At 44.5% G+C, this 12,918-nt stretch overlaps 1 protein-coding gene across 1 annotated transcript in view; it reads left to right on the top strand.

Annotated features, from left to right (window-relative positions):
• The window catches only part of LOC139276218 (cell adhesion molecule DSCAM), a 699,015-nt gene extending 693,802 nt beyond the window's left edge, over nucleotides 1–5,213 (top strand). The window contains exon 32 of the mRNA XM_070893864.1: nucleotides 4,121–5,213. Coding sequence (XP_070749965.1) covers nucleotides 4,121–4,461 — 341 coding nt within the window. The 3' untranslated portion in view covers nucleotides 4,462–5,213. The remainder of the gene's footprint in view (nucleotides 1–4,120) is intronic.
• Nucleotides 5,214–12,918: the final 7,705 nt, after the last annotated feature.

The following is a 12,918-nucleotide window of genomic DNA, read 5'->3' as shown; positions in this document are numbered from 1 at the left end:
AAACAAGCATATTGTCCGGACTGGAGAATTTTGGCTATGAAGGAAGATTGGTGATGCTGGGTCTGTTTTCTTTGGAACAGAGGAGGCTAAGGGGAGACCTGATTGAGGTGTATAAAATTATGAGGGGCCTGGATAGAGTGGATAGGAAGGACCTGTTTTCCTTGGCAGAGAGGTCAACAACCAGGGGGCATAGATTTAAAGTAATTGGGGCAGGTATAGAGGAGATATGAGGGGACATTTCTTCACCCAGCAGGTGGTGGGGATCTGGAACTCACTGCCTGAAAGGGTGGTAGAGGCAGAAACCCTCACCACATTTAAAAAATACTTGGATGTGCATTTAAAGTGCCGTAACCTACAGAGTTATGGACCTAGAGCTGGAAAGTGGCATTAAGCTGGGTAGCTCTTTGTCAGCCGGCGCAGACACAATGGGCCAAAATGGCTTCGTTCCGTGCTGTAAATTTCTATGATTCTATGAAAATGGCACAGCACAAAAAAGACCATTTCTGCTCAACAAACCTGTGCTGGTGCTTTTTTTCCACGCAAGCCACCTAGTCTAATCCTATCCTCCTGCAAGCTCCCCGATATCCTTTAATATTCCTCTTTTCCAATTATCTTTTAAAAAAAATGATGGATTGTTTCAACAATGGTTAATGCCAACCAATCCCACATTTTAACCACCTGGTATGTAAAGAATTTTTTTTCTTAACATCCCCTTAAATTCTTGGCTTGATCATCCTACAATAGGCCCTTTGACGGTGGTCTTACCAACCAGACAAAACACTGCGATCCCAGGAGGCCACTTTCCAAGTATGAGAGCCCAGAGTTTTGGGTGCTGTGAGCACACAAAGCAGGAATCCCAGCAAAGCGATCAGCGTACTTGATTCATTGCCCATCCACTCTTTGCGCTCACGCGCAATGTTTCCTCGTGCTGTGCATGGGGAGCACTAGCTCTATTTTTAAAAGTTTGCTACTTTCCAGACTGTCCACAGCCTTGCCCTCAGCATCCCCGTAGACCCTCCAGGTTGGTGGGGGGAGTTGGGGGTGGGGCACAAATCCTTCCACCAGCTACTTCAGGCACTCCAACACTGGGCTACATCAATGAATCAGAAAACCAAGAAGACCCCACCTCCAGCCGCATTGTAATAAGTGGTTTCCAGGTGCAGGCCCAATCTCAACACGACAGAGAACATCACCGTGTCCGAAGGCAGCACAATGTGGACAGAGAGCTGCCAACACAGGATTGCCAGCTCCACAGGTGCAGGGTAAAGGAGAGGAAAATCCCTCCTACTTTAAGAAGGATGTGCAATGAATGCGCAGTGGGATGTTGGAACGAGACACCATTCACTTGTCCCTTGAGCATCCCCCATTTTAATCACTCCACCACTGTGGCCGTGCCTTCAGCTGCCTAGGCCCCAAGCTCTGGAATTCACTCGCTAAACCTCTTCTCCTTTAAGACGCTCCTTAAACCTCTTTGACCAAGCTTTTGGTCAGCTGTCCTAATAGCTCCTAATGAAGCACATTGGGATGTTTTGCTACGTTATATAAATACAAGTTGTTTTGTAGAATGATTCCAAAGCACCACGAACAGTGATTGCAAGTTTTTTTAGAGAACAGTCACGATCTGGCTTTGTGTGTGTGTGTTTTTAAGTATTGATTGAGTGTTATTTTTTCTTTGCTGTAAGTCACTCTAGTAAATTCTCTCTATCGAACCCAGCCACAAAGTTAGAGTTACAGAGGACTCTGTAATGGAGCACTGTACTAGAGGATTTAATTTAAAGAGACACTCTGTGGATGAGTGCTTAAGAATAATAGATCTTGCCTAGAGAGTGTTCTTTCCCTTTAACACTGAGGCAGACAGCAAGGAACTGGTCCGATTACTCTTTTGGAAACTTGACATTGTGCTGAATGTCAACACCGAGGTGAGGTCTGAAGGCTTCTGAAGTGTTTGTGTTCATTTCACTAAAAAGTATCATGTTGGGACAGTGGGGGTGGGTTGGGAGCGAGAACGGGATCTTCAATCGTCCTGAAAAATACATGAAGTAGATTATGTTCAGATATTTTGTGGACAGCTACTAGCTCCTGTGTCGCATCGCTAATATCATTCCTTCATCTTTTATTCAGGCATTTTCCAAGTTTAAATGTGGGAACTGTTAACTGAGGTGCATCTCCCATTTATTACAAGTTCAGCAATCGTTATTGTTCTTGTGTAATTGTGCACGTGGTGTAATTAGAGGTGATAGGGTTGCTGGTTTGTAGCCCTCACTGGTAACCTTTAGTATGAATATCTGCGCTGATGATACTATAACTACATTGGAGCAGAAAGAGAAGGGGAATGCGCTAGGGAATGTCCATTCAACTAAAGACATCTTCTTGTCGCAGTTGTTATGAAGTTCAGCTGGTTGCTAACTAGGAAAGGCTTCAGAGCTTCACTGTTATTTGCTGACCAGCAACTTTAACTCAACCACCGCCCTTGTCAGACATACAAATACCAGCAGATCAGAGGAAACGGTGAAGGAACCAGAACTAGGGGAGTCAAAGGTTATGGGGAGCGGGCAGGGAAGTGGAGTTGAGGCCAAGATCAGATCAGCCATGATCTTATTGAATGGTGGAGCAGGCTCGAGGGGCCGTATGGCCTACACCTGCTCCTATTTCTAATATTCTTATATAAGTAGCTGTGCTTGGCTATGGATTATCAGTAGTCGCTTTTTCCATCGTACTCAAGATTGAGCGTACCAACAAAGAGGGGAGCATAAGTTCATGGTGGATGGGCGCTTTGATGACTATGTCAGTTAGTACGTGACACACATTGTCTACCACAAATCCTCACACAACCAAGTACCTTGGTGGGGTGGGGGGAGAGGCGGGGGCATGGGAGGGTACTCCTACCGGTCTCTATGTGATAAACTACTGTATGATTTATCTCATTTGTTCTTGGGATGCGGGCAACACTGGAAAGGCCATATTTACTGCCCGTTTCTAGTTGACCTGAAAAGGTGGTGATGGGCCTTCTTCTTGAAGCACTGCAGTCCTTGTGCTGATCGTGCTCCACAACCATGTTAGGCAGGGAATTCCAAGATTTTGATCCAGCGTCAATGAAGGAATAGTGGTATAAGTCCAAGTCGGGATGGTGTGTGAATTGCAGAGGGACCTGCAGGTGATGGTGTTCCTGTGACATTGCTGCTCTTGTCCTTCTCAATGGTAGAGATCAGAGGGTTGGGAGGAGCTGTTGAAGTTAGCTTGGTGCATTGCTGCAGTGCATCCTGTCAATGGCACATACTGCGGCCACGGCGCGCTGGTGTTGGAGGGGGTAAATATTAAGTTTAGTGGTATTAGTATATAAATGCAAGTATTAGTGTCGATTGGCTGTTCCAGTTTAATCAACACATACAAAGTAGCCCAGAGTTTTTTTTTAAATCAGAAACTGTTTCCATTTTAACTATAGGGGCAACTAACTGAATCTTTTCCCCAATGTTCTTTTCAGTCTAAGAGACTACTCACCTTTATAAAACACTGGTTAGGCCTCAGATGGAGTATTGTTAATTCTGGGCACCGCACTTTAGGAAGGATGTCAAGGACTTGGAAAGGGTGCAGAGGAGATTTGGTAGAATGGTACCAGTAATGAAGGAATTTACTTACGTGGAGCCGCTCGAAAAGCTGGGATTGTTCTCCTTAGAGCAGAAAAGGTTAAGGTGAGATTTGATAGAGGTGTTCAAAATCATGAAGGGTTTAGATAGAGTAGACAGGAAGAAACTGGTTCCACTGGCTGAAGGGTCAGTAACTAGAGGGCACAAATTGAAGTTAAATGGCAAAAGAGCAAGAGGGGAGATGAGGAGAAATTATTTTACGCGGCGAGTTGTTGTGACCTGGAACGCACTGCCTGAAAAGGTGGTGGAAGCAGCTCCTGTATTAACTTTCAAAGGGAGTTGGATAAATACTTGAAGGGGGAAAAATGGCAGGGTAATGAGGAAGGAGCAAGGGAGTGGGACTAAATTGGTTAGCTCTTTCAGAGAGCCAGCACAGGCACGACGGGCAAAATGGCCTAGTTCTCTGCTGTCAGATTGTATGATTATATAATAGTCTTGTACGAACAGCAATGATTCAGTTGTGATTGTCTACGCAGGTGACCTTATGCATCTTCCGCCATATCTAAGGGTGGACTTCCTGATTCACCGAGGGGTGGCGGGTCCGAGCAGAGACCTTGGTCAAGGGCATGCCTGTCTGGAGCCACAGAGAAGGGCCACCATGAAACGCACACAAGTCATGGAGCCAATCCCAGTGGAAGCAGCTACCAGGGACACTCAGCAATGGCAATCAACCGCCACGTCGACATTACCTCAGAGGGAGGGAGCGGACCATGGCAAAGCTCCCAAATTGAGCAGCTCGCAGGAATCCCTGCTGGACAATCGCGGTCACTTGAAGCAAGGGAACAACCCTTACGCAAAATCGTACACCCTGGTATAACAACCGCATGTCTGTACAAGGCTGTAAATAGTTCAATTTAAAGCTACCTTTTTTACTGATTCCAATATTTATAATCAAAGATTTGCCAAAATATTTAAAAAAAAATCAGATATTGCAAGGACTTTGTTGTGACCCGGGGTGTGACATGTCTGAACAATTGAATGTCTGTGCATTTTTTTTAAAAAGCCCTCTGATTGTCTGGTATGCACAGATGGTGTTTTTATTCAATTCCTATGAAATGCATGGAGGCAGAATCCGAAGACATTGACAACAGCAAAAAAAAAACCCGAGAGGATAAAATAAAGAATACCGATTTCTGTCACCCGCTAAAACGAGACGTGAATGGTTTAAATATCGCACAAATAAAAAAACAAACAAGCAAAAGCTACATTTGTGGTTGAGACAGCGATCTCCCTGATTGATTGAGGAGTTTGCAGCCTAGTCCGGGCGCACCTTTTTGCAGTTAGCTCGAAGTAGAATCAGAGAAGGATACAACACAGAAGGAGGCCATTCGGCCCATCATGCCGAAGTACTTCAAGTCCAATTTTTTTTTCTAGTGTCCATTAGGGCAACAATTAACGTTATTAAATATTTTTTAAAATGTAATTAATCTATTTAAAGCGACATTACACTAAGAACCCACAAGGCTGGGTATCACCGAGAAAGCTCGGTATCTATGTTTTCCTTGATTTGGTTGAGTTACAATCCGTATATATGCATATATGTATGTATACATATATTTAGCATACATATATGTGTATGTATATATAGTATACATATATATAGTATACATACATGTGTGTATATATATATATATACTTGTCAAAGTGTAAATGTAAATGGGTCTAACTTTATTTTAGGTAAATAAACATTAAGAGAGAAAGGAATTAACCCCAATAATAACTGGTGTTCCAGCTACATGTGTGTCTACCTCCTGAAGCTTGCATTGGTCAGACAGGTTCTGGCTTCAAGTACTAACCAAAGTTTGGTGACCTTTAGTTCTTTGCTACATAGTGTGTTTGTGTGTATTTTCTGATGTTAAATTTTAACAGTTGCCTCATGCGGAACTTTCCAGTCTTGTTGTTATAATAAAAAAAAAGATTTTGAACAACAAAAAACAAAACAAAACAAAAAAAAATATATATATGCACTATTGTACAAATGAGTGACTGCTGATGTAAGGTAACGATTACCCTGAGGGGGGGTGACTGATAGTGTTATTTGATACTGAAAGGCTTTCTTCTTGTCGAGGTCACTGGTTGGCACTTTTCACAGAAACGGAGCCGGTTACTGTGGAACAAGACCCCGACCCGAATTACAAATGACCCCCCACCCCCACCACCAAAAAAACAAACTGGTCATATTCCCGTGTAATAAAAGCGGAATTAATTTGTTCGGGCACTATAAACCAATGGCCCTAATTATTGCATCTTGCGACCAGAGATGATTTAGTCGTGTTTCTCGGTGCATGGGGTACATACACGCACATTCCGTCAGCTTGTAATGAGGGTGTTTCAGTCTGTGAAGAGCCGTGGATATAAAATCAATGAGGCTTCGGGCTCTCTTCCCTCCTCCTCTTGGGTTTGCCACCCTTGTAAGGTTTGGCCGAGATAGTTTTGGCTTTTCCAGGGAACTGCCCGTATAATTCTAATGGGGCGAACCAGACACCCGTAGTCTGCTTTTAAAATAGAAGTCAACCATTCTCCACGTTGCTTCTGCTGCAGAGCCATAAAGTTTTTCAATGAATTGTCTTCAGTTGCAATGATCAGAATTCAAGCCTTGATCCCACACCCTCTGGTCCATGTCCAGCTGTGGTCCTGGGAAGAGGTGGTAGTCCACAGATGTGCTGGCTTAACTCTAACTCCCACCATGATTATTAACTCTAGCAAACAGTTTGATTTGTTTTTATTCACCTCCTGACCCTCTGCCAAAAGCACAAGAAAGGACCATTTTAAAGACTGTAGAAGACAGAGTTTTGCAGAATATTTTCATCTGATGAAGGTAGACTATCAGATCCCCCCCAAAAATTGGCAGGTGACCAGATGGTTGTCTAACACGGTTAAAAAATATATATAATTTTAAAATCATTCCATCTTCTGGTTGAATACAGTACGTGTCTACAGAAGCTACAGCCTAGCACAAATTTGTCTGGAATGCAACGACAGATTCCAGCATCAATTCTAAGTGTTACAATCAAGTTCATGGTGGGATGATGGCGGGTTCCTGTGGCAGGATAAGTTATATGCACCAAATTGCCTCCCTCCTCTGAATTTATCTCCGTGAGTTCTCGAGGCAATTGGTCTCGCTCACAACTGAAGCATCCAGTTGCTGGTTGGGCAAGACGTACTGAGTGTACTCAGTCACACATTGCAAGGGCATGCACCAGCTTAACTGAGGGCATAGACAGAATGAAAGATACCACGGCGGTGGTATCAACTGCAGTGATAACCATTTTGTTCCTTTTTGGTATCTCTGTCGCAAAGGAAAGCAATAGAAATGAAAGAATTGATGTAATTGAATATTATAATGATTCTCTGGTTGAATCTCAGGTCTGCAAGGATGATATGACCCCTCTTTATATCGCCTACAGTGCACAGTAGGTGAACAGTCCACCATTCATATAGGTATAACTACTTCTCAGTGCGAGGGAGCTGGCTAATTGGTGAGAGAGGAGCTGATATCCACTTGTCTACCACGGGTGGATAATGTAGCCAAATAAATGGCATGTCTCTGGAGTTGGCTATTGGCACTTCAATGGGTTATCCTATGGAGAGGAAGGGTGAGTGAGGGTTTGTGCCTGTGATTCCCCAACATGCCAAGTTCTCAATCTTGGTTGTATCAATCAATGAAGAGAAAATGCTTCCTGACAGGAAGATGGAGAATCAGTGGACAAATCATCTCTCACCCCGTCTCGTGGCCAAATTACAAGCACTATTGGAAGCCTACTTGAGTGCCCATTGGTGCAAGGAAACATGATAAAGGGGGAGAAATGTTTCAAAATGCTGGGAAAGGAGAAATTATTGAAATAAAATGGCATACATGTTCCCTCCGAGGAGCGTATGTCTATTCGACATGCAGGATAATGCCCTTTTGTGCCACATTTAATACACATCTAAATGCTACCATTTACACCATGTGTACCGTGCCTTTTTTCATGTGTTGGCTCCAGGTGCTGCATCAATAAGATCATAGCTGGCCAGTTTATATTGCACTCCCAACAGCAATGCACTTCTTATTAAGCACAGTATGTGAATGCAACGGTTTCTGAATCACGGACTCTGTGAATCTAGTGCCTCATTCAGTGTTTTGCAGTCATCGGATTTTCATCAGTTTTCAAACTAACCATTGCAAGCTCTCACGCTAACCATCTATGGGCTCTCGACCTAACTACTGCAAGCTCTGAAACTAGCCATTGTAAGCTCACAAACTACCCAATACGGGCTCTCAAACTAGCCTTTACAAACATTTCATCTAATTATTGCAAGTTAAAAATAGCAAATGCCCAAACTAACCATTGCCATTTCTTAAATGAATTAGAGCTAATGCTTAAATTAATCATTGCAAACACTCAAACTTACCCTTGGAAACATTCAAACAAACTATCGCACGTTCTCAAAGTAACAATAACAAATGCTCAAACTAACCATTGTTAGCTCTAATACTTCAAATTGACCAAGTTCCACCCACAGCCTCGAGCCTCGAGGCTCAAACTGGCAGATCTCCCCCCCGGGAAAACATTTTCAACTTTTTCTTTAAAAAAAAAGTAATTAATATTTTTCTAATTTTCTTTTCCATATAAGGGTTGGGGTAATACTCTGAACAAAATCTCCAAGAACTTTCCTACTCTTTAAATCATGTAAAATAGTAATGTAATACTTATGTATATTTCCTCCACTCCAAGAATTAATCGTCAAGCAACACCGCTGACAAAGAAATCTCATTTTAACATTTTTATAATAAAGAATGACCGCACTCGAGAAATATTTGATAAATTTATTTAAAATAAACATTTTTTTTAGTTTTTAGAGAGGATGAATATTCACTTGGCACATAATGCTCAGGCTCCAAGATTGGGAAAGTATCTCCTGGGACATGCAAGGTTTCCCTCTGTGCAATTGTGCCTCCCTCGCTGAGGGAGGGGAAAGGAGGGAGAGAGAGAAGGGCTCTGTCATAACCTCAAAATTGAAAGACTATTTTGTACCATAGTTTAGTGGCCCTGCGTCATCTGACCTTTTTAGGAATTAAAACCTTTGTTCCGTCCCACAACTCTCTTACATCAGTCAGTCTGATATTGATCGCTGTTTGATTGCAAATGGTTTAAAAAAGATTTTTCTTTATTTACTGTCTGTGGGACGTTCCACCAATAATTGTGCAATAAAAACTTAATTTTTGATGCACACCAATGTTGAATGTGTACTTTCTTATGGAACTGGATTTTAAGTGTTCAGCTACGTATTGAGCATGCAAGCCTCAGTGAGTTTTCGCCATTTGTTTTCGGGGTGTGGACAATGCTGGCCAGGCCACATTTATTCCCCATTGCTAGTTGCCCATAAATGGCAGTGATGGACCTTCTCCTTGAATCGCTGCAGTTCATGTGGTGATGATGCTCCCACAATAGCGTTAGATTAACACTTTCAGGATATTAATGGAGGAATGGAGATAATGTTTGACTTTGGTAAGGCACTCGGAGGTGGTGGTGTTCCCACAATATCGCTGCTCTTGTTTTCCTTGATGGTAGAGGTTCTGGGAAAGAGAGGTGCTGTCGAAGTAACCTTGGTAAGTTGTGGATGTGCAAGCTGTAGATCATACTGCAGCCAGTGTACACTGGAGATGGAAGGGATGCAGTTTGCTCCTGGTGACAGGGGCATCAATCAAGTGAACAGCTCTGTCCTGGACGGCATTGAGCTTCTTGGGTATTGTGAGCTGCTCCCATCCAGGAAAGTGGTAGGTATTCACATTCCTGACCTAAGTCTTGTAGATGGTGAACCGCTTTCAGGAGATGAATTATTCAGTCTTTGCCCTGTTCTTGTAGCCACAGTTCTGGTCAATGGTGACCACCCCAGCTCCCCATCGCACCAAGATGTTGATGGTGGAGAACTCAGCAATAGTGGAGCCATTGAAGGTCAAGGGGAGATGGCTGTGCTTTCTCTTGTTTGAGCTGGTCATTACCTGGTACAAATATGACCTAGCATTTGTTAGCCCAAGCCACGGTGTTATACAGGTCCTGCTTCAATCTGTCTGCTTCATTTTTGAAGAGTTATGGAATCATCAGCAGACAGCCCCTCTCCTGACCTCAGGACTTCCCTCTACAAACTCTTGCCCCTCCTTCACCCCTCCTGCTGTGCCTGCCCGCACTGCAATCAGCGACCTGGCTTTGCAGCCGTTGCCCTCCTGCAGCAGCACACGCTGCTCCCTGCAGTGGTATGCCGCCACATGCTGCTCCTTGCAGTGGTCCCGGCCTGCTGATGGTCTTGCAGGCCAGGACCTCGCTGATTTCCGGGCCAGGCCACCGCACGCTGCTCCCTCCAATGGCCCCAACTGCTGATGGTCTTGCAGGAGAGGTGTGAATCTGGGGCCCAGAAGAGGTGAGGGCCCAGGGGCAGCATAGGCCAGCCCACAGTACAATATGTGTACGTGCTCGGTCTGTGCAGCACAGCTGGTCTCCAGTTAGTCTTGGGTAACCCTTGCCACTGAATCAAGACCTAGCTCTGTCAAGCCCGTGTGGTGGCTGGTGTGCCGTTAAAAAATCCAAGCACAGGCATCTTCCACCCTTCACGATGTACGGGGCCTGGAATACCAGGTCCTTCATTGAAACACCTGTGAACTCATCCTTTTTGGCGTGGAACCAAGTCATCCTCGCTTTGAGGGACTGCCTATGATGATGATGATGATCTTGGCCAGAGTATAAGACATGACATGTAGGCTAGATCAGGTAGGGATGGCAGGCTCGCTTCCCTGAAGGACATTAGTGAACCAATTGGGTTTTGTGACATTCTGGAATCCTTCATGTTTATTTTTTGCTGCTAGTCCACAAAATTACCAAATTTGTTGAATTCAATTTCACTGGGGCGAAATCGGGGTCAGTAACCAACTGGGGCCAGGACTTTGTGTGTCCGGTGCAGAAGTCTCGCCCCCGCTGCTGAATTGGGCTTACTGCCCTTCAAAGGAAGTGGAGCGCAATCTCGCACTCTCCACTTCCTTTAGGGGGGGTGGTGTTTCTGAGACACTACTGGGTTGGGGAGTTTGCTGAAAGGGGAAGGCCGCTGGGCACTCTTCAAGGCCTCTGATGGCCTCCACCGGGCCCACCAGGGCAGCGAGGGATCGGGCCTGCTGCCTGGACCCCAAAACGGAGTGCCGGGCTGCAGGCTGGCGGCCCGGACCATGTGATGGCCGCCATATTGGTGCCGACTCGAGAGTCAGCAAGCCACTAAAGATAGCGGCACAGGGTACTTGGCGCACTCCCCTTTAAGTTGCGCCCTGAGAGTTGATGTCAGCCAGCACTGCGACCCGTGAAGCTGTCATTGACAACTGCTCGTGCCAGCCTTGCGGCCCTTGAGGCAATTACCCCGCGAGGCGGTAAGGGGTCAGCGCGGGACGGTGAGGGATCGCCGCGCACGCTGATGACGTCATCGCCGGTTCCACGGCAGCGTGTGGCAGCACCTTTGCAAATTCACGGGCAATTTCTCGGGAACCGATAGTACCCCCCCCCCCCGGGTGAAAACTCTCCTCCGCCCTGTTAGTGCCCGCCCGCCCCCTGCCGGAGGTGCTAATGGGCCTCTAAAATGGGGCAATTTTGCCCGCTACAACTTGTCATGTTGTGGTATGAACTAGTCTCGTACCATAACCACTACACAACTGCACCCATAATATCACAAATATACAGCATAGTTACATACCACACATACCTTGCACTCTGAAGTTATATTTTCAAGGTAAGGTATTATCGTTCACTTTCCGATGCCCCTACTTATTTTATGTCAGAAACACACACGTACACATGGACGCATGGGAGAGAGAACCGAACAATGCAGTGGATTGCAACACTATCCTTCCTTCTCTGCTCAATCCAGCTCAGGATGAAAGTTCAAAGTGGAATGAATTTATCTCAGCCGTGTCTTCAGTTGGTGCAGGTGTCGGTAAGAATTAATTTGCTCACTGTTTGAAAAGACTTTTTTCTACACTGCCTAGCAAAATTGAAATGACTATGCTGATGACTACACTTGAAATACTGAATGTTGGAAATCTTTACAAACAAATTTAGGATATCGCTACACATTAGTGATCAGAGCAATGATTACCATCAACTTTCTGTATTTCGACACTCATTCCCGCTGAATTGGAAAACTCATTCTAAAGGGCCACAGGGTGAGTTGTGTGGTGGGAATGGAAATGTCACACATGCATTTGGAGGTAGTCTAAGATGTGGGGGGGAGGGGGGGATTAAGGCGCATTGTTGAGACAGATGGAGGCAGCTAGACGCCATGCAGTGACTGACCACCTAAGGTTAAAAATGATCCATTCCTTAGCACTGACACCCCTCTTTCTGATAAGAATCAAGATTCACTCAAGAAAAAAAGGAAAGGTTAAAAAGAGAATCATTGTAAAAGTTCACATTGCTGCAGGATAATGTAGCCTAGTGGTTGCGATACTGGACTAGTGTTCCAACGGGAACAAGATATGAAGTTGAATTCAAATAAATCTGGTAAATCGAGACTAAAAACCAACAAATCCCCTGAAGCTGAAGGCCTACATCCTCGGTTTTTAAAAGAGTTGGCTGCAGAAATAGTGATGCATTGGTTTTGATTTTACAGAATTCCCTATATTCAAGAATGGTCTCTGAGGATTGGAAGGTAGCAAATGTAACCCCGCTATTCAAGAAAGGAGGGAGAGCGAAAACAGAAGTATAGACTTGTTAGCCTGACATCAGCAGCAGCTGGAATCTAGTTTTAGGGATGTGGCCACAGGGCACTTAGTAAATAATAATAGGATTAGACAGTGTCGACACGATTTTAAAGGGAAATCATATTTGACAAATCTATTAGATTTTTTGAGGGTGTAACGAGCAGGGTTGATAATGGGGAACAAGTGGATGTAGTGTATCTGGATTTTCAAAATACATTCAATAAAGTGCTGCATAAGAGATTGTTACATAAGATTAGGGCTCATGGGATTGGAGCTAATATATTAGTTTGGATTGAGAATTGGTTAACAGACAGAAAAGAGAGAGCAGGAATAAACGGATCATTTTTGGGTTGGTAGGTTGGAACTGCTGGAGTGCCTCAAGGATCAACGCTTGGGCCTCAGTTATTTACAATCTAGACCAATGACTTAGATGAGGGGACAGAGTGTAATATATCCAGGTTTTATGACAATACAAAGCTAGTTGGGAAAGTAAGCTGTGAGGAGGGCACAACAAGTCTGAAAAGAGACATAGGCAGGTTAAGTGAGTAGGCAAGA

The sequence above is a fragment of the Pristiophorus japonicus genome, chromosome 11 (genome assembly GCF_044704955.1).
Source record: "Pristiophorus japonicus isolate sPriJap1 chromosome 11, sPriJap1.hap1, whole genome shotgun sequence".
In the NCBI taxonomy this organism is placed as follows: Eukaryota; Metazoa; Chordata; class Chondrichthyes; family Pristiophoridae; genus Pristiophorus; species Pristiophorus japonicus.
The sequence above is the reverse complement of the archived record's forward strand: the minus strand, read 5'-3'. Positions and strand labels throughout refer to the sequence as shown.